Below are 22934 nucleotides of genomic sequence, written 5' to 3'. Positions count from 1 at the left end.
AAACGACACTCCCCATAACACCCCTGTAGCCCCGCCCGCCCGCCCTCCCTCCCTCCCTCCCTCCCTCCCCCCCTTAAAGGAAAAGTCAATCCAAGACCTTGTGACAGAGTTGTGCCCACGTGGGGCTTTGAGGTAAAGGTAGAGTCAAGAGTCCTGTCGGCTGATGGGAGCTGCCATGGCAACCCAGCACCGCCCACCTGCGGACTCACCCAGCACACAAAAGGGTCATTTTGTTTCGTGTTTTTTTTCTTTTTAAATTTTTTTTTTTACCCCCCCCACCCCCCTTCTCCTTCCCCCCCTCCCCCGGTCTAAAACAAATCAAGGTTCGAGGAACAATCATTCGTGGGGTTAAAAAGGAACCAAAACCAAAGAACCGTCACAGTAATGGCTCGTTGTCTAAATATGGAGGGGGTCTGTGTGTGTTTGTCGTCTTTTTAAAAAAATCGATTGTGCATCGGGTTCCACGGTTGCCACGGTTGCTGGTTGTAGAGGCGGCTCCGTACAGAACTCTTGTTGGTGTTTGCGTCCCCCCCCGCCCCCGCCCCATCCCTCCCACCCTCCCTCCCCCCCCCCCCCCCCCCCCCCCACCCCCAGTTCAAACAGAAAGGTGCCAGGAGGGCGAAGAAAGATGGCAGAGTCGAGGCCCCGTCAGTGAGGATCCTCAACAAAAAGAAGGGAGAGAGACATAGAAAACCGACGGTGGAGAGGGAGAGAGACACAGTGATAGAGAAACAATAAAACGGGTTGAAGGTATCGGGGGGCGGGGGGGGGGGGACAGACACGGAGGAGAGGAGAGAAAGGGGGGGGTGGGGAAGTGGGGGAAGGGGAGCTGGCGTCTGGCGGTGCTCAGGCGAAGTACATGGTGTGCTGGGTGTCGTAGTGGATCTGCACCGCCTTGGCCAGCGCCTGGGGGTCCCGTCCGTTGCTCTGGCCCGACACGTGGCTGCCCTCCGCACTGTGGGGGAGGGAGGGAGAGCGAGAGCGAGAGAGACAGAGTGAGAGAGCAAAGGGGGTTGCGGTGCAGAAATTAAGCATCAGATCGGAACAATTTACATGAAGTCCCCACACACAGGACACACACACACACACACACACACACACACACACACACACACACACACACACACACACACACACACACACACACACACACACACACACACACACACACACACACACACACACACACACGACTGGTGGTCCTACCTGTCGTGGTCTTTGTCCACCAGGTGGTAGCGTGCGCGGAAGGCCACCAGCCGGGCGTAGTAGGCGGGCGCGGGGATGGACACGGAGCGGGTGCAGCGCACGTAGGTGTGGCACAGCTGGTAGGTGAGCAGCTGCAACTCGTCCGCCGTGAAGCAGTTGTCGTCCCACAGGACGTGGTAGTGGGAGGGCCGGCTGGTTCCCTGGCGGGGGGGGGGGGGGGGGGGGGGGGAGGAGAGAGGGGATGCTCAGGACTTTAAAGGACACCCCCCCCCCCCCCCCCCCGACACACTGAGACAAAGCTGGCCACTGGTTTATTTGTGGGCCTTTGGTGTTGTGGTTTTACTGTTCTACTCTTTAAGTTGGTCAGACGTTTGACCAGAAATTTAAGTCCAACAGACGGTAAATTCACAAAAATGACTTTCTTGGATAAAGCTTTTTTTGGCGTACATTTTAAATCTGGTCTGGATTTAAGACCGATATACAGATTGAGGGATACAGAAAGAGAGGCGGAGACCCAGAGACAGAGGGAGAAGAACAGACTGGTTTAGCATTTCTCTCAGACAGAGAGAGATGCTAAACGGTGGACTGCAAGGTATGGAGAGTCAGGAATAGAGCTGGAGAGAGAGGTTGTGGAGTGTGTCTGGTTGTTGGTTGGTTTAAGCAGCTGTCCACAGCACACACTCCCAAGAGACCTAAAGAGAGACAGCATCATGAAGAGGAGGTACAGAGAGTGTTCCGGTCCTCACCTGGATGCCTGCGTGGCTGCACAGGTAGAAGTCAAACTCGGACGGGTGTGTGATGGTGCTGTCCACCGTGGTGCCTGCTGGGACGTTCCCGCTCTTCCCAACCTGTGGCAACAATCCAAAAAAGAAGACATAGATCACACCACCGTTAACGGGCTCAGGGCATCATGGGAGTTTGAGTTTAATTAAGCTGTGAACCGTAACATAACATCAAATGTAGGTTCCTAATGAAAAAGTGCCACACTAAGGAACCTGATTGTTTTTCACTTTGAATTTGCATAAGCACGATCCAGGCCAAGGAAAAGCAAGGCTAACTGGATTTCGGGTTTAAATGACTAGAACTGAAGTCCATGTACTTAATTATTGAGAATAGAAACTCTCCAATTGCCACCTATTCACGTTAATGTCCATGTAGTAGACATTACATTATTGCAGTCAATTACATATTTCAGCATGGGTGGCCTGAGTGGGAATCAGACCCCTGACCCTGGCGGTCTTTAACTTTATGCTCTAGCAGTTAATTATACATGTAGGGCCATGTAGGGCTATGTAACCGAACTGGTAAAGAGGCACCAGGACTGAATAATGGATCTAAAATCCATAGGAAAGCAGATCTAGGTGGTGCGGACCCTCTCAGCCTTGTCAGAGCAGAAGAGGCGGGTGTGGTGGCGTTTCTGGACCACGATGTAGGTGATGCCCGGCCGGTAGTCCTCCTCCAGGCTAATGCACGCCTTCCTGATGGCGATCAGCTCCGGCCACGCCACCTGGAACACACACACACACACACAAAGTAAAGCTAACTACCAGGAATAGTGAGGTGCTAACTAACTAACACAACTAGGCTGTCAGTTAGTAAATGTATAATCATAATAATATAAAATAATAATATAAACAGAATTGGTTGGATTGAAGTGTAGAGGACCAGTATAAGGCCCACAAATCTTCATTGAGGAACACCCTATGCTCACCTTCGATAAAACATTAACGCCATCACACACACACACACACACACACACACACACACACACACACACACACACACACACACACACACACACACACACACACACACACACACACACACACACACACACACACACACACACACACACACACACACAAGGGTAGGAGTGGGCGATATGGCAGAAATATATCACAATTTCTTTCAGGCAGGTTCATGATCCACAATCTTATCACGATTCTTTTTCATGTTGGTTTTTAAGACTATTTTGCAAGTTACTGAACAGTACAAGTTACTGTTTGAGTCCTAGAACTGCAACTGATAGAATGTGCACTAGGGCTGTCACTTTTGAGAAAAATCAACTTTGAATGGATATCAAATATCAAGCAATGTATTTGAATATCTACGAGCCCCCCCCCCCCCCCCAAAAAAACAACATTGTAACGGATATTCAATCACAAATGTATTACGTGACAAGAGGAGACATAAACAGGACTTAGGCCATATCCTCTTTGTTTGAAACAGGTTATCAACGTAATCAATATCAAGTGCCACTATGCATATCACAAAATTAGGCTATGCAATGAAAAACAAAAACGGAATTGGAACTGCACAGCGCAAACAATGACGTGACAACTTAAACAGGAGACAGCAGGCCTATAGCCTATCTGCAAGAAATAATAATTTCTTAATGTTGTTAGAAGCACCAATCTATCAACTTGATCTGGATAAAGTGCGACTCTCTTTTTATTCACGATGTTACCTGCGGCAGAGAACATGCGTTCAGAGTGCACAGACGTGCCTGGCACACACACAGATTTGCCTGTCAATGTTGAGAGAAGCGGGTATTTGTGGCAGCCCATGCCTCTCCACCAATGCAGCGTGTTGCTGTCAGCGGGGATGACTTGGGGTCGCAATTTACCGCTCAGGCTGGCTGCTCCGTGCGTTATCCATTTTCGAATCAGTATATATTATTCACTTGATTAGCGCGCCTGTGAATGGATGAGATGGCAAACAATAAAATAAAATAAAAAATATATATTTGAATATGGATATGTCACGTCATATTTGAATGCATATTCGAATATCGAATAAAAAGTGACAGCCCTAATATGCACTGTAGCACGATACTAACGATCTCTCTGTAAAGGCAGATCGCGGAGACATTTGAGACATTTTAATCGTTCACGATCTAATATCGTCATATCGTACACCCCTACTAGAGGGGCTGACCTAAAGACCCGTTACCATCAGGATAGAGCACAGTAGAAAGACCCCAACAAACACAGAATCAACTATGTCCGATTAAAACACACAACATCCAGGTTCAGGCTAACGGTGATGTGGTACAACATGGGCATTTGAAGCCCCTTTGAGAAGGTAGCTGTGGTTAAGGACCAACAGAACAGATTTGCATCATTTGTGTGTATCCAAGCCCCCTCCCACCAGTCAGGTCAAGGTTCAAAAGGTCAAGGGGTCGCCGGTGGCTCACCTGCTTCATCTGGCCCTCGGACACACCCCCCCGGTAGTAGATGATGCGGGTGGGCTTGAAGCGTGTGGACTTGTAGAACTGGATGAGGAGCTCCCGCACCATGTTGGTCAGGTCCTGGATCACCTCCTGGCTGAACAGCTGCTCCTGGGGGGGGGGGAAGAGGGGGTCAGGAGGTGGAAGAGTACTGGAAGTCTGTGTTGGTTTGTGGAGCTAAACCAATGTGATACTAGGAGTCTGTGTTGCACCACACAAATAGGGCGTAATTCCCGGTACATGTTTACAGCACCAACCATCAGCTCAGTTGGAATATGGAAGGTTTACGAGCCACGTGTTTGCTTGCTGTCCATGATGTCCAATGCAAAAAAAAAAAGTCAAGGCCTTATTTTGAATGGCAATGTTTTCAAAGTTAGGCAGAAAATAATAAAGTGGAACAAATCATGCGTTCATAGCCTTTACTCTTTTTTGCTGACTCTTTATCCAACTTTTATTTTGCTGACTCTTTGATCCAAAGCGACTCATTCACACAGTCACACACCAACGGAGGAGTCAGCCACACAGGGCGACCGCCAGCTCGTCAGGAGCAGTCAGGGTGAAGTGTCTTGCTCAGGGACACCTCGACGCTCAAACTAGCAACCTTCCGGTTACCAGTCAACCCGCTCTACCCCCTGAGCTACTGCTACCCCCATAGCCCCGGCTCTACACGAGGGGACGGCCCTTACTTGGGACAGGTCCTGCCGGGACGTCTGGACGCGGACGGTGGCGCAGTAGCGGCTGGGGTGTCCGTCCATGCTGCCCACCACCGCCGCGATGGACGGCTTCTTCCCGTCGCCGGCGGGGGGGTGCGTGACGTCCGCCCCCAGGAAGATGACCGGCTGCTGGAACACAGAGGGCCTGGGTGCAGGAGCAGGGGGCAGGGATAGAGAGGGGGGAGCCAATGAGATTGTTTTATTTATTCAGCCCGGTTTTCATTGAGTTAAAGCTGCACTATGTAACCTTTCTACTGCAGCTTTTTATTCCAAGACTGTTTGCGCGAACAGGCGAATGTTGCTGCGCGACAAATCTAAATCTGTCGCTGTGCAGTTATGTCAGGCGAACTTGTCGCGCAGCGAATTTTGTCTGACAACGTCTTTTGCCCGACAACGGTGCTTTATGCCAATTCATTCTCATCAACCATGGCCGAGATAACCACCATTGCGTGTCTGTACCGGTTGTGGAAGAGGGAGAGACGTCGGAATGCCCGTCGTTTATGGGTTAATAATATAATCCGGAGGCGCACACCGCTTTGTGCCGTGATATTATATATATATATATATATATATATATATATATATATAGCTCCGGGAGTCGCAAACGGCAACAATCACTTTCTCCTCCAAGCTGCGGTTCACTGGGGAGTGCAGGGAACGATTGGTCCAGCCGGTTGAACGCTGATTGGCTGTTTTACGTTACTTCACCCACGTTACCCACAGGGAGTGAACGCTGATTGGCTGTCTCACGCGAATGCCGTGGAAAAGTTGAAATATTTCAACTTCAGCAAATTTGTCGCGCTGCAAATCCACGTGAACGCGCTCGCCGTTGACGTGGAAAAATGTCGCGCCGTCAATCAAATCTTGTCGCGGGTTTCGGCGACAAAAAAAATCGCCCGATACGCGTCTCTACGTTCACTTTGCATTGAAACGTGTCGCGGGGCGAAGTGCGGTGTGAACGCACAGTTACAAGTCAAGTCCTTTAGGAGACGATTTCAGAGTAGCAATAGGAACTAGATTAGTGACCAGTACAAAATGGAACAAAATGGGGTTACCGTTGGTGCGGCACCAGGACGTTGTTGATGCCCCCCAGTTTGGCGTTGATCTTCAGGCAGAGGTTGGACAGGGTCTGGGGGGAGGTCTTCACCACGTTCTTCACCTGGACACACTGGGTGGCCATGCCCAGCAGAGTGTCTCCCACTCGCTTCACCTCCGCTGTGGGGTGAGGGGGACACATCGCGTTGTTTAAGAAGCAGGATCAGCAAAAAGTATGTTTTCACACACAAGGTCTTTTCTGCGGTTTACTGACGGAGAGAAATATGAAATGGATTGGACGTGTCCATGACTCCCAAAGGGGCAGATAATATGAATGGGGAAGAAGCTTCTTTGATTACTGTATAAGTCAGAATCATCACTACCAGTTCGTAACCCGAGCCAGACTCTTGTGGTCAATCGATTCGACCCACACATGGACTTGTAATAAATAGAAAACTACAAGTCCCACACAAGGAGTTGTAGTACATTAAAAGAAAACACATGTCCCACACATGGTCTTGTAGTCAATAGATAGAAAACTACAGCTCCACTAAGAGTAAAACTAAAAGACCCATACATGGACTTTTAGTCGTCCCAAAACAGACAGAAAAACGACTTGTCCCTACCATAGACGGGGGTCTTGCCGGGCAGGATGACCACGATGAGCTGCAGGCCCACGTAGGACATCTTGAGGTGCTTGAACATGGGCTCCACGCTGTCCGCTCCCTGGGCGTATTTACAGAAGCAGGGCTGGCCTTGGATGGGCATCCCCGCGTCCTTGGAGATCTTCCTCAGCTGGTCCGTGAAGCTCCTGTCGGTCAGAATGGCCAATCAGCATGTTTGGTGTACAGAGAGAGTTTACTCAGTCAAGGTTTCCTGTATATGGAGTGCATTCACACAGCCCATAGGGTCAAGGGTATTGTACTATAGGGGGGGAAGACTATTGACTATTGAGCCTGATGTCACAGGAGTATGCTGACATAAGCTATAAAGTATTTAATGATCCATTTCAGCCAAACGTTTTATTTTAAAAAGAAAATGTCTCAAGAGAGGTCCTGTACAGAGCAAACTACTACTCATCACTTAGTGTGTAACGGAGTGATGCGATTACGGTTTGGTACATTGACATTACCGGCAGATGTTGATTGGGTAAAAACTTTTCGCGTGGAAGCAGACACACTAAAGTTAAAAGTTACGGTTTCAGAGCCAAGAAGGGGTTTCACGTGCCAAAAAAGGTCTCAGACTTGGAGATATAGGGGGGGTCCAGGATCCCAGGAGGTCGAGGTTTAGAGGGTCACAAAGGGGTCACAAAGGGGTCTAGGACTTGGGGATATAGGGAGGGTCCAGGACCACAGGAGGACTAGGTTTATCGGGTCACAAGGGGGTCTGGGACTCACTTGAGCAGGTCCTCCCGACACTGTTTCTGCGGCGCGAAGCAGGCCACCGCCCACACTTTGATCTCGATGCCGGCGTAGAACTGCTTCCCTCTCATGTCCCACACGCCCTGGTTGGGCGTGGCCACCGTCTTATTCTGCGGAGAGAGTCCCTAACCCCTTAGTTATCCCCCCGGTTTGGCGAGTCGACAGAGCAGGTGGAACCACAACCCCCAAGGCCCCCTGTACCCCCGCCATCAGGCGTGGTGTTCATTATCCAATTCAAGACCTATCTATTAGTGACATGAACAATTCTAGCAATTAATGTCGTCACAAACTCTACCCATTTGTGACATCACAAAATCTAGCCATTAGTGGCATCCAAATATCTACCCATTTGTGACATTACAAAATCTACCCATAAGTGACATCACAAAAAAAAAAATCGACATAACATATGCCGCTTTTCCACCGCCAGTACCAACTCGACTCGACTCGCCTCGACTCAACTCGGTTTGGTTGCGTTTCCATCTAAAAAAGTACCTTCAATGTGGGCAGGTCGTAGAAAAGAACCTCTCCACCATGGGCGGGTCGTCATTAGGTTTTAATCACGGGAGACGCGATTCCCGGGAAATCTGAATCTGATCAAGACTATTTCCTGATTCCCGGGAAAGGTTATGATGGGAAATAAAATAAAATAAAATAAAAAGCGCAATGACTGCGCGTCTATTGTTGTCATACGGTAACGTTGATAGAGGCGAAACTCGAGCCCTAGGAAAGGAACGACACTGAAACGAAACAGCGAAACGCCGGTCCGTGGACTCCAGCCACGCCGGACACACACAACCACGCCCGACACACATAACGACGCGCAGCCTAACTCTAGCCCCGGGAAAGGAGCGACACACACGGCGAAACGCTGATCAGTGTCCCCCTCGGGAGCGGGTTCGTGGACTCCAACCACGCCGGACACAACTTAACTTGAGTGAATATTCCCATTTACAGCCGCTGGCCAATCAGTTACCAGCAGCCTGTTTACGTCACACAAAAGTACCTACTCCGCTGGCATGGAACCTCGACGGAGGTAGTACTAAAAAAAAGTACCCGGTACTAGGTACCAGGTACTTTTTTTGCCAATGGAAACGCAAATAAGGCGTGGCGAGTCGAGTCGAGTCGAGTAGGTACTGGCGGTGGAAAAGCGGCAATAATCTACCCATTAGTGACATCAGAAAATCGACCCATTAGTGACATCACAAAACCTACCCATAGGTGACATCACAAACTCTACCCGTTGTTTGTCGGGCGTGGTGGCAGCCCTGACCCCGGCCCCCCACGGTACTCACCCTGCCACAGTCGCGGCCCGAGTCGCTGCTGACGCGGCCCCCATACTGCAGCATGGGCGCGGGCAGCACCCGCCCCGTCACCTCCGTCATGTCGTTGTGCACCACGATGCCAAACTCCTTCAGGTACGGGTCGGGACCCCCCACCATGCTGTTGCTCTTCACCTGGCCAGCGGAACACATGGGAGGACGGCGTTAGCATTAGCAACGCGGTGAACGCACGACATGTAGTTTGTTACCATGGGGACAGTGCAACAAGGGTCGCTGCCCTCTTGAACAAGGGAGTACACGTGAATGTCCTTAGCATACACAAGTAATTGTACATGTTAGAAAGTGTGTAGCCACAGTCTGTTACGTTTGATTAAATGGTAAATGGAATGCATTTATGCAGCGCATTTCTAACCAGTGGCAACTCAAAGCTCTTTACAATATTGCCTAACATTCACACAGTGGTGTCAGCCAGGCAGGGCGACAGCCAGCTCATCGGGAGCAGTCAGGGTGAGGTGTCTCGCTCAGGGACACCTCGACACTCAGCTAGGAGGAACCGGGGATCGAACCAGAAACCTTCCGGTTACCAGCCAACCCGCTCTACCTCCTTAGCCACATGCCACCGATTAAAATAAATTGAATTTAAACTAATCAAATACATTTCTTACACAAATAAATAAGTTGTTGGCTGAAAATGGCAAGTATATAAAATTGTATACATGAGTCATGACATGTCAAATAAATTCTTATTTATTGAAATATATACTGCAGTACCCACCCCTGTCCAGAGGAGGGCGCCGTCACTCACCAGTCGGCTGATCTCCTCCTGTCTGTCCGGGGCAGAGCGGGCAGTGGCTTTGATCATGGTGGACGTCTGGTTGTCTGTCAGCTTCTTGATGCAGCGCTGGCCGGCCACAATATTACACACCTAACACACACACACACACACACACACACACACACACACACACACACACACACACACACACACACACACACACACACACACACACACACACACACACACACACACACACACACACACACACACACACCAAATGGATCAGACTATAATAGCTAGAACCTCAAACCAAACACTTTTGGAGAACAAGTCGAGTTCAGGTTATATCTGTAGTGAAACACTAAGGAGATTCAGGAGAATATCTTTTCAAATGAACTCCTTCTTTAAAGCTTTATTTTTTTTAAAGTAAAACATAATTTGTGTTCTTGCTGGTACATGATAACTGGAAAAGAGAAAAAAAAATACGGATTTATATAAAGTTAGAAAAATAAAAAACGAGACATCTGCTCTCACTTCCTGTCATGAATCACAAAAACAAAATAAAAGCTCTGTGCGCGTGGCGGGCCTCCCTCCTCACCTCCAGGGGCAGGTAGGTGTGCTTCTGCTCCTGCCCCACCTGCAGGCAGGGCAGGTGGGGGTACTTCAGCTGCAGGCTGTACTTCTGCTTGAAGTACTGGGCCACTGTGCACTCCATGGCTTGGCCGTTCTCCAGCTGCAGGGGGAACCTGGGGGGGCCACACGCGAGTCAGGCTCACAAACGGGGAGGGCGGGTGGGGCAGGTTGGGGGTGGGGGTACGTCGCATGTTGTCTGTTGAGAGTGTGGTTAAGGGGGGGCGGGGCTTACGTCTGGTGGCTGGCAGGACGGCGGGTAACGTTGCACACGCGGTACTTCCTCTTCATCTGACCGCAGTGTGTGACCTCCACTTTAAGACCTGCACACACACACACACACTTATAAAGAAGCCACAGCCAGTCTAGAACCTTCTACTATGAAATCAGGTCCTGTACAAATGTCATCCATTCGTAACCAATGGGTGTGGACCTGTTAGACATCCAACACTTTCCGGTTTAAAACTGAACATTTTACAAACGCTAAAAATAGAAATACGACCCCAGCGGCCAAATGTGACAGTGAAAATGACCAACCTCGTATTTCCTTGGTGAACTTGACGCGCTGGGAGTCTGTGAGGGGCTTGGTCTGCTCGTTGATGTTCTGGATGTCCAGCACCTCACACATGAACTCTATGACCGGCTGGGCCCGGTAGAACGCAGTGGCCGACACTGGAGAGAGAGAGAGAGAGGCAGCGTCAATAGACAAATCGGTCCGGAGGAGTGCTTAGAGACACTTGGAGATGGGATTAGTATGAGACTGACCGCCGATCCAAAACAATTAGGCTTATTAACCAATCAATAGATTGACCCTTGAAATGGCTGCAATGTCCTGGATGATTACCAACGACGACATCCTATAAAGACTAACTAAATAAAAAGGAAAAAATATATAATTGCCGACACTTAACATAACTAATTATGGTAACAACACATCAGTGCTGATGTTGGGCCTGTCATGTGACACAGTTTTAGCCAATCATCGCAGTAAGCTTAAGGACCAAACAGGTGGTTGGTGTTCAATGAGACCAGCAATCAATCTCCCAATTAATATTGATTGTATTGACGAAAAAGAGGTGGTAATTAAAGTATTCTTCCAGCGGGCTTTGGCCGGCAGCACAGATTAGGAGGAGCAAAGAATCAATCACTCCGGTCACTAACGACCTCCCTACCCAATTAACATCCACTCAACAGCTCATCAGAACCATTCCAAAGTCGAATTAATAAGATGGCGATATATGTCGTGGAATCTGTTCAGTGCCTTGCAACGTAAACGACAAGTGATCAATTGACACAAAGAGTGACTACTCATCACTTCACACATAATTTAAATATTGGTTCAATACTTTCTGTAGTGTAATTGTAGTCATTATTCTACGTCACTTCATTTTATGTTTGTTTTCCATCACTATTTCTGCACCTTCACCTGCCAGATTGGGCGGGAAATCTGGCCCAATCCGGCAACACTGTATGGTATGCAACATGTAAATAAAGTTTTCCTTGGGCGTCTCACCATCGATGTTGAGCATCATGTTCCACATGGCAGGACGGACAGACTGATGGAAACCAAACCACACCTCCCTGCCCCCCCCCAGGGGGTGGTAGTAGCCTTCTGGGGGGGAGAAAAACGAACGCCCGACAGGAGTGTACCTGGAGTCCCAGGGAGGGAGAGGAAGACACGACTGACCATGAGCTTCAACACAGGTTCTCCCCCAGGCCCCAAACCCAACAGAGATAGTCATATTTAAAATAGAAGGACACTTTACCAACACATTCTGCGTTTAAACTCCTACCAAGCATATCTTGTGTATAGAGATATATTTATATGTTTGGCTTTGCATATTGATAAAGACAAGTTAATTTTTTTAATTTGTATTACATTTTTCCTTGTGGGATTGAAGATATTAAGACATGAAATCTTAAACAAAAAAGTGATGTGATAAAAAACTAATAATTCCAAATCGTAAAAAGAACCGCACTCTCCCACATGACAGATGGGAGGACGGGGGGAGGACGGGGGGAGGACGGGGGGAGACACTGACCTCATGGAAGGCAGGTGTCGCGTGATGACGTCCAGGGCCTGCACCGAGTCCTCCGGGACCTCGTTCAGGTGCCCCGACAGGGCCTCCAGCAGCATCTGGAGACTCACCACGCACACCCACTGCAGGGACACCTTGAAGGTCTGGTCCTTCCCCTCGCCGGGCAGGGTCACCTCCAGGTCCACCTGCGGAGAGGGAGGGGGGGAACAAAGGTTAGTGGGTGGGCAAGTGACATAAATAGATAGAAAGAGAGAGGGAAGGTGAGAGAAAGAGGAAGTCAGAGAGAGAGGAGGGAGAGAGAGAGAAACGGAGGGGAGATGAGAGAGGCCATGAGAGCCCCAGTGTATGAGCAAGGAAAAGGAAACATAAGAGAGGAGAGAGGGAGGGAGGTAGGGGTAGAAGGAGAGAGGGGATAAGAGGTGGAAAATGTGAGAGGGGGGGGTGACGGATGAGAAAGATCAAGGATTACACAGAGGGTGAGAGATCAGAGGTGAGACGGATAGAGAGAAAGATTTAGAGGGAGAGACGATGTAGAGAGAGACGGATGTAGAGAGTGAGAGAGTAAAGAGTAATAACGGAGGGAGAGAAAGAAAAATACAAAAATAGCTCTGTGAGTGGGATGAGACAAGAAGAGAGAGAAAAGACAAAGGGAGAGAGAGGCAAGAGGACATAAGAAGAGAGAGGGAGAGAGAGATAGAGAGATGATGGTACAACAGGAAGGAGAAGAGAACTAAAGAGGGACGAGAGAGATTGGAGGGATGTAACAAGATGATATTATATAATTAATAGAGAGACGGGGAGGAGTGAGTGATAAAGGAAAGCAAAGGTCAAACGGACGGAGAGAGTAAGGTGTGTGTGTTTATAATAGATGAGCCCAGGGGAGATGGGAAATAAATAGCGGTGAGAGAGAGTGAAAGAGAGAGTGAGGGAGAGAGTGAAAGAGACAGTGAGGGAGACAGATGCATCAGTCATCTACTTTGACTTGTCCTATCCTTGACATGGCCCAGACAAGCGTTCTAATTATGGACCGTCTGCTAAACACGCAGCAATTTGGATTCAAGGTTCACGGTATTAACGGTGCTTTACCAAAATTTAATATTTGTCAAGTTTAGGGTCCTTCAATGTCAAAAACAAAACAATATTGTATTGTTTCTAGCCACGGGAACACTCTGCCATATACCTATTATATCTCATGCTTATTTTACTGGGAACCACCTAGTAACGCCACAGCTCTTTGTGGGAAGGACCAGTCCCATCAGGCGAGGAATAGATTGCGAACATTTTAAATCTTTCACCCTTTAAAATAATAATTTTAACTTCAATCAGAAATGCACACATAAATATCTAAAGCTTGAAAGGGTCGCCCATCTTCTGTGACCGCAATTGCACGTCAGGCGACGTTAGGTGGTCTCTGGACCCACCGCTTGGGGACCACAGGGCATAGACACAGTACAGGCCGGTGGATGGCGGGTGGTGTGGGGTACTGACCCGGTCTCTCCCGATGGGCAGCGGGTGGGCCGTGTACATGTTCCTCTTCCCGTCGTAGCCCGGCTGCCGGTCACCGAAGATCTGCATCTTGAAGTGGCGGACCATGGTGTCCACCACCTCCCTGTTGGAGCAGAGAGTGGAGCGGCGCAATCAGACCCGACTAGGGGAGCTCCGATACCGGTATCATACCGAACTTAACTAGACAATCGTTTTTGATTAGATCTCTAGAAAAACACACACACGCACAGAGACATACACACACAGACGGGGACACACACACACACAGATAGAGACACACACACACAGATAGAGACACACACTCATGCACTCACACCCAGAGACAGAGACACATGCTCACGCACACACAGAGACAGAGACACAGTCACACAAGCACACACACAGAGACAGGCAGACACACACACACGTGTCCCGTCACCTGTTGACCCTCCGCGGCCGCTTCTCGGGCTTGATGTCGATGTCATAGTGGTACACGTCGATCTTGGGGATCTGCACCTGGAAGTGGTTGGCCAGCAGGCGGATGGGCTTCCCCACCGTGCCCAGGCCGGGCCGCCGGGGGGGCTGGAACAGAGAGGGAGCCGGAGCGGGCGGGCCTGGAGGGGGGGGCGGAGAGGGTACTACACTGTGATTTAGCAGAAGCTCGCACGCCGGGCCACCGCCAAGGTGGGACTCGAGCCCAGAACCTTTCGGCTGGGAGTCAAGCCCACCGGCCACTACACTACCCTGACCTGCCCCCACCTCCCCCTAGCCACGGTGAGGATCGAACCCAGAACCTTTCGGCTGGGAGTCAATCCCATCTGCCCACCCCCCCCGCCTGCCACTTCAAGGTAAGGTTAACTACCAGGAATAGTTAGGTGCCAACTAACTAAATACAAGTAGGCTGTCAGGTACAGAATATACAGTATAAGCATGAAGAACAGAACATTTTGGATTGAAGTGAACAGAACAAGTGTAAGGCTCACTAATCATCAATGAGAAACACCCTATATGCTCGCCTTCAATAAAACATTAACTCCAACACACACACACACACACACACACACACACACACACACACACACACACACACACACACACACACACACACACACACACACACACACACACACACACACACACACACACACACACACACACACACACACACACACACACTCTGGATCAAAAGCCTAGCTAATGCTTCTGGCAGGGGCCGCTGTAATACATTACAGGGAGCGCTATGACAGGTGGGCAGAATTGATGACTGGTAGCAGGGTTAGCTCGTTAGCCCCGCCGCCTGCGCTGAAGTATATATAGTGTGACAAACCCCCGCCACCGCATGCACAGTGCTAGCAGAGAGCAGGGTGTTCAGGGTGTTAGCACTCATTAAATGAATAGCCTATAATAATAGTACTATAGACTATCAACAATGTAGTTTCTTTACATTTACATTTAGAGCATTTAGCAGAAAGTTCAATATCCAAAGCGACTTACAATAAGTACATTCATCAGAAGAAAGAAACAATATATCACTGGTTGGTACAGTAAAGATGTTCATAGCACCAAGTGCCAAGCACTAACAGCTGTTAGGTTAACCCATTCCCTGTATACAACAGGGAAGATGGCTTGGATAAGATGCTACACAATGCTATACAAGTACTATTACTAATTGCCAGGACATACAACATACAATAAGTGCGTACATTAAGTGTAAGTCAAGTTATTTACACTGTATGTTGACACATTCATGTTATGCTAGGCCAAACCCTTCTCCTATAAACTGACTCTTCAAGCAACATGATGTACACTTGACATTTAATTCACGCTTTTCAAAGTCTTCCACAATAACATTCAAAACGTGTTGAAGACACGTTGGCTACAGAGACCTGGCAAATATACAAGTACATTTAAAAATCCAAAGTAAACAAACAACGATGGAACGATGAGGAATCTCGTTAAATGCAGAACATGGATTCCCGCCACTTGTTGCCCAACTCCCTCTCCCCCGAACGTGGTCATTTCATCTTCTCGCTCACTCCTCCCACCTCCGTCCAACACCAACACACACACGCGCATGCACGCACTCACGCACACACACACACACACACGCCCGCCCAGTCCCGGATGTCCACAGACCCCGTCTGCTGAGCACAAACCTCAGCCTGCGTGTCCCCCACACATCATGATTGATCCGGGGCCCTGGCCCCTGACCTAGATGGGTCAACAAGGGCCCCACAAGACAATGGCCCCCAATTACCCAGGAGCCCGCCCCCCAGCTCCACCCAGACACACGGGGGCGGCCCGCCCCACACACCCAGACAATGGCTGGGGGTCTGCTCCTAAGGACAGGGGTGGGGGTGTCAAACACACAATGCAGACAACTTGGGATTTCCGTTACGCGTGTACGTATAGACGTCCCACCCCCACGCAAACACGCGCGCACGGAGGCAACCTATGCACCGTGGCGTTGGGCCCGTGATTATGTTGTCGAGCCAACGGCTCGCAGGCCAAAGGATTGATGTTTTTTTTGGGATTGAAAAAAAAAAAGCCCTCATGTTGTTATTAGATTAGATAAACTTTATTGTCCGTCTCGGGGATCAAAGTGTGTAACGCCACCATGAGCGTGATATCAGACAGTTAAAGGGGAACACACACACACACACATTCTGCAACAACTCAGTTTTCGTGTGAAACACCTTTTTTTTTCTGATCAATGTAGAACAAGAATCCCGGACAGGTGACATCATCGGTCCAACTATAGCCAAGAAAATAGCGATGCCCGCCTGTCTCCCTTTTGGACACAAACAGTTATGACGCATGGCTGGGTCATAATCGTGGAGCGGTTATTTACATAGCCACCTAAGGAGCCGCAGCACACCTGAGCACCAGCATGCATTAGTCATGAAGCAACATAGCATGGAGGTACGCGAGGAACGGCTCACACACACAGCAGGGCTGCACCAAATCCAAACAGATACTCAGCTACTATCACTTCCACTATGTTTTGTTTCCTTAAAAAAAATGAATAAAGATTTTCCTTTTCAAAAAGACAACATTTGCATATCGCAGTAATCGCGCTGTGAATATGCATGATGCTCCTGAGGCAAGTTTAACAAAGTAAGAACAGAGTTGATCAGACCAGGATTCTGGTGAATCCATACACTGGCTTCGCCTTCAAGAGTCTCTAGAGCGAGGGGGAGGAGGGTCCGGGCGGGGTCAAGCCGTTTAATGCTATTGTCAACTGACAGCTAGAGGGCCGTGGTGCATGAGCACGCTCCAGTTATCAAGTGAAGCGCATGAACCACAGACAATCAGGACCACCACCCCCCCCCCCGCCACCCACCCGAGGAAAACACTGCTGCTCCTTGGACACACACACACACACACTTTGCAGTGTAAGCAACTTTTGCTACTGTTTGCAGATGATGTCACGCTGTCGAAGTGAGCACTTGTTGGGATTGTTGAGAAAAGTGCCAAGTGCAAAGTGCTTCAGTCACATGTCTCCCTCTGCGTTTACAGTTGGGTTTGTTTTAGGCCTGGGCGATATGGCTGAAAGACATATCACGATATAACTTGATCGATACTATTGATATTTCTAATGACCTAAAAAGACTAGGAATTACCATGCTGGATTCAAACACTTAATATGAACTTCCACTGTTCTTCATTGATAAATACTCCAATGTCGATACAACAATTAAAAACACTCAAATATTGTAAATAAGTAAGGAACCGTGTTACAAACCCAGCTGCTAGATTCGGTGGTCCAGTCTCTTTTCGATATAAATTGAACATGTTTTATATTGATATTGATCAAAAGTCTATCACAATATAATAATTTATTGTTTTATTGCCCAGGCCTAGTTTGTTTAACCGGTTGCAAGGAGGAATACATTGACACATCACAATTTATGAGACAGATCTCGTGCTTGTGACACATGTCACAAGCACCCAGGTTCTGTACATACACATCGCGGGTACAGGGTTCATTCATGGATTTATACTACCTCCACGGGACGATTCAAAATAATAAACTTCTAGCTCAGACAAAACCATAGGTTGAAAGGTCCTTTGACAACAGTTGCCCCACATCTCTCGTCCTTTCACATGAAAGCAGCGAGTGTTGGGTCTGAGTGCACACACAACTTCCTGGAGTTCAGGAAGTGTTGCATGCAAACGTACAGTGCAGAGATTCCTATCATCCCGTTCTCCACTTTCACCAAAAACAGAGCGGCGCCTAAATATATCCTCTACAGCTGCCCAAGCACCACAACCAGATCTCCCCGTGTGTGTGTGTGTGTGTGTGTGTGTGTGTGTGTGTGTGTGTGTGTGTGTGTGTGTGTGTGTGTGTGTGTGTGTGTGTGTGTGTGTGTGTGTGTGTGTGTGTGTGTGTGTGTGTGTGTGTCATGTCTTGACACAAACCAGGGTCTGGACTACCTGCACCTTTCAGTGCAACCGGATATCTGGGAGCATTCGGTGTGAGCTTTTTGGCGCTGGCTCTCTGCCTTTACCCACAGAGATTTGCTTTATGAACTTTGCCAAAATCATTCAAAAATATAAAAGGGGACAAAAACAAAATCACTGAACTCGCCAGAAGACAAAGCATTAAGTACAGGCATTAAAGAAATGGACCGATGCCAAAGTAATTTGTGCCCAGACGGGAAATTAACAAAATAATGGTCATCCTTTTTATGATTAATAAAGTGCTGTGTTATCCTTGCACGTTGTACCAATTATGTCACAGACAGAACTCCATGTTCGCATTGCATGATCGGAAGGTAAAAAACAACATGGTAGCCAAAGCGTACGACCAAAACAAACCACAATACTTGCTTTTCCTTAAGTTGTTACTTCATAAATCAATTTTGTCAACAAGACACAGATGAACAAAGCACCCCCAGCAACATAAACATCCTCAGTCACCCCACGCTACAGAATAGGCTGCAGGCCGCACGGAGAGCAGCGAGGAGCCTTGAATGGCTCTGTCACTCAGACCCTGGGGCCCGAACATCAGAAGGGGGCCCTCATGACGAAAATGCCAAAGCTGGTCCCCCACCTCAAAGAAACTTTAAGGTGGGATGGAAGCGGTGTCCTATACAGGCCTACGTTTAATGCAAATAAGGGGGTGCATGCAATACTTCCACACAGGGAATGGCTTCGGTATTCTCTTGCCAAGGGGCCCGGGGACTTAAGGGGGCCCCTTCATGATGCAGAGGTTTGGGGTAAGGGTAAGGACAAGAACGAATATATAGATGGGTCCATCTGTGAGGGAAAGTGTTGCTGGCAGAGACCCAGATTTCCATCATAGTAGGAGGCATCTTGAACATGCATCTCATGCACCTCATTCATCAGGGCCCTGGAGATTATGTGATGTCAACACTGTATTGAAGGCTCTACACATGATGCAGCCAGCAGGTGGACAACAATAAACAAACCGCCCTTACTTTGACTTTAAAAGAAATGCACCACATGCAAAAGGTATCCATCCTGATCCAAGAAAACCTGCTTGAGGTTTTCCTCAACAAGTTATCCACTTAATCAAATCCTTTACATTGTCTTTCTAGATAAACACACTTCTGTCATGGTAGGTTCAATATAGCGGGTAGAGGATTGGGTGTAGCACCAGCCCACATCAACGCCTCAGTATCCTCCTTCCCAAGCACCTCCCATCACCACCGGCGTGGTGGAGCGGACAGTTCCTGGAAACCATTTTCTGGTTCCTGTCCAGTGTCCAGTTTGTCGCTGGTCTCTTTCACACCGGCACCAACAGCCACTCTGACTCAAGGGGTCTCAGGCCGTAGCTTTCACAGCAGAAGGTGCTAGGTGGCCGTATTAATAGCAACAACAGCGCGGCGCCCAACAACAATAATCATAAATCCCCAATGACAAAATGATCAAAAAGGGGAGACAACAGCTTTCCTGGGGTTCAGGAGAACCTGGCCGGTGTACGTAGCGCGGGCCTGTGACTTTAACAACAAAGGAAGTGCTCTTCACAGAAGGTTAACGTATAAATGCCAATTGCCAGAGAGACAATACAGCAGGGGGGAAGAATTTATCGTTTCATTGGGGAGGGGTCAGCCATAACAAAAAAGGCTTTTAACTTGGATTCACCGCAACGTTCTCCTTTAAATGACTGGAGGCTGGAAAAGCCACAGAGGGTGAGAGCCTCTTCCAAAACACACAACATTAGTAAACACCTTAACAATATGATACCTTATGTGTCCTATTGTTAGCACATACATAAGTGGTAATGTTGAATGACCTGCCTAAAGACATTAAAACATATAATATAATAAAAGGTCTTCAGCCAAACCACTTCTCAAAGTACACAAATACACAATGCAGCGCAACAACAAGCAGAGTCAGACTCAGCAAACCTCAGTGTGTTTACGTTACGGTTCACACATCCACAACTCTCTGGGCCTGAGCCCAAGCCATGCCAGGTACACACAGAGCTGCCAGAGGAAACTAGGAGGATTCCTCAGTACTGTGGCATTATATCATATCTTCACAACATGACAGAACAGCCACCTATTCAGCACCAGCGAAACCATTTCGGCAGCTACAAAACATAAACGTCAAAACAAAACCTTGACGACTCATCTTAGGAACTGGGTGTAATACCTTATTGAGAAACGTTGAGTGTAAGCCAACTGCTGGGATAGGATGGGGTCAACTACAGTTTAAAGCATTCAGCCGTTTAGGAACTAAAGGGTGGGCTAAAGGGTGATGTACTTAAACCCAAACGACAACTGAGAATGAAATGAAGCAGTGAATACATCTGGAGTAGGTGCATGTCAACCAATGACGATGGAAGCACAATTATTTTAGCCACAATTATGCTTATACCACATAGGCCTACACAGCCATATCACAGACACAATCTCACACACACACACACACACACACACACACACACACACACACACACACACACACACACACACACACACACACACGAGAAATATTTTAGTTTAGGTCTATATGACACATTTCTGTTGGTGTAGGTACAATTGACCGTTTATTTGCGTGGCGTTAAGATTGACATGCACAATTACTGTAATAAATCCCTCACCTCTATAAATGTCGGTGCCAGCAGGCTATCTATATGTGCATGCATCAAATAAAGACATGCCAAACGAAGCTTACATCTAATAAAAATCGTTAAATAAAAATAAACGGTTAAGTGGTCGTGAACAATGCATGCAACGTATATTTGTTGTGCATCCGCTTTTCCTTGGATAATTAGAAATACACAAGGGGGCTACCGCTTAGCTGCATAGGTGCCTTTGTTACATTAACGGAGCACAGATCACAATCCCCCCATCACGATTCCGATCGATGGGAGCGCCATCCCTACCGGAGCCCTCAGCTCCGTGTACACCGGGAGGGGGGGAGAGAAGAGAGCCTCGGGATGGCTTCCCGGGGAGACGCGAGGATTGCGCGTAAAACGATGACAGAAACATGAATTATGCAAGCACACGCGATGAGTAGATTGCAAAAAAGTGTGTCGCCTTTGCGTGTTCCGTGATACGTGGGGGGGAGGAGGGTTGTGCCGTGCAGGAAGCCCGTGTTGGGTCGCCCACCACCACCATCCCTCCAGCAGCAGCACAACACGACCGAGGCACCGCTCCCGATGACGAACGTTGAAATGCGCTGTAGCACACACTGTAGTCACCCACCCGGGCGCTGATTTATGCCCGGAAAATACCTGATCAAGCTCCGTGTGTTTCACTGTCACACGTCGTTGGTTTCAGGTGCGAAAGGCGTCCACAGATATGAATGTAAACACGTCGTACGACGCGGAAGGAAGGAAGGAAGGTCCTAGTTAAATCCCCCACACACACACACAATGCCAGCCCCAGCTCTACGTGCTTCAGAACCATCAACAGCCGAGTAGGCAGCGATATCCGCCGCACGAAATCAATTATCTACACCGCTCGCTGTACAATGTGCTATTCAAGACGAGCACTAAGCTTGTGCTCGATGTAAATAATGTGTCACACACGGGGCTAGGGCCTAATCTAAAGCTTTCGTTTGTCTTCCCCTGCTCCACCTCCCCACCACCACCACCACCCCCTTCTAGGTTGCTTGTCTTGTCGTTCAAGGCCTCGCTGCAGCCGCGGCCCCCAGTGAAGCGATGTGTGTGCGCACACGCTCCAAACACGGGGCGCCTGCGGTCTGAGGTGTCCTCTCTTACCGGGTCCGAGCGCTTCCATGGCCGAGGGCTCTCTCTCCGTCTCTGTCCCGGCCTGGCGGCTCCGTACCGACACTGAAATTGGGGGCGGTATCGCGAAGCTTAACGTGGCTAATTTAAGAAAGAGGAATATAGATGCGTAGTTGACCAGCGAGCTCTCTCGGATGTGTTGTCTACTGACTGAGTTTGTCAGGGGGGGGCGGTGGGGGGGGATTTCTAATGTGAGCATGCGCCAGGCGAAAGAGCTGGGGAAACGTCAGTGCGCCTGCGCAATTCGCTGGCGCTTTAAATTGGGGAAAATAGGTCCAACAGTTGAGCGTATAGATATGTTTCTATCTATTTTTTTTTTTTGCATGATTCAGGTATGTTTCAGCCAGAGATCAGTCAATAATGTGTGTATTTTGATCCCCCACTCTTTCAAAATAAAGGAGATACATGATTTGATTTGTTCATAATAAGGTCGAGTATGCAAAATAACAAACATGAAAATAAGATAAATAACAAGACTATATTGATAATACATACTAAATATATGCACCAAATATTCTGTTTGGAGTGTGTATTTTCTATGCCTCATCAAATAGATATTCCAAATATACTATTTACCTAAACAAAATGAAGATAGCACATGTTAGAAGCCCTCGAAAAAGTAAGTCCCCTATTACAGTAAAAAACGAGGGAAAATGCCACATCTGTAAGAATACTTACTCATCAAGACTGCTAATGTGATATATTAATCACTTTATCAATAATTAATTCATCATTTCCGCCTTTTCCAAAGAAACACCGGCCGTTCCCCACGCATAAATTATTCGCCACAAAAACGTCATAAATATGGGCCGAACCAAGCCATCCAGCCAGCCAATAGGAACGCGGAAAGCAGTCGAGTGACACATCGGCAGCGCGAGGGTGGCCCCA

General features: G+C 48.4%; 1 protein-coding gene across 4 annotated transcripts; it reads right to left on the bottom strand.

Moving 5' to 3' along the window:
* Positions 1-602: 602 nt before the first annotated feature.
* Positions 603-22201, bottom strand: ago4 (argonaute RISC component 4). Of its 4 annotated transcripts, none has more exons than XM_084485051.1 (19): positions 22020-22201; positions 14259-14457; positions 13823-13943; positions 12338-12519; positions 11809-11945; positions 10833-10967; positions 10531-10618; positions 10264-10411; positions 9663-9812; positions 8900-9061; positions 7581-7729; positions 6810-6994; positions 6204-6363; positions 5122-5293; positions 4403-4546; positions 2579-2713; positions 1953-2054; positions 1207-1406; positions 603-955 (listed from the first exon to the last, which is right to left on the bottom strand). In XM_084485051.1, the coding sequence occupies exons 1-19, from the start codon at positions 22036-22038 to the stop codon at positions 847-849; spliced, it is 2697 nt and encodes an 898-aa protein (XP_084341177.1). In that variant the 5' UTR covers positions 22039-22201; the 3' UTR covers positions 603-846. The 4 variants fall into 4 exon arrangements, with proteins under 4 accessions (XP_084341177.1, XP_084341178.1, XP_084341180.1 ...); XM_084485052.1 differs by having other exon boundaries at positions 7581-7714; XM_084485054.1 differs by having other exon boundaries at positions 9693-9812.
* Positions 22202-22934: the final 733 nt, after the last annotated feature.

The sequence above is a fragment of the Micromesistius poutassou genome (assembly GCF_964030765.1).
Source record: "Micromesistius poutassou genome assembly, chromosome: 20".
In the NCBI taxonomy this organism is placed as follows: domain Eukaryota; kingdom Metazoa; phylum Chordata; class Actinopteri; order Gadiformes; family Gadidae; genus Micromesistius; species Micromesistius poutassou.
This window is presented reverse-complemented; position numbering and strand designations above follow the sequence as displayed.

Bases quoted from the DNA above. Each gene is read 5' to 3' on its own strand.
- ago4 (XM_084485051.1), bottom strand. The intron at 9,062-9,662 runs GTGGGTACTGCA...TCCGCTGGCCAG, and splicing joins GCGCCCTCCTCTGGACAGGG to GTGAAGAGCAACAGCATGGT. The intron at 2,055-2,578 runs GTCCGCACCACC...TTGTTGCCACAG, and splicing joins GCTCTGACAAGGCTGAGAGG to GTTGGGAAGAGCGGGAACGT.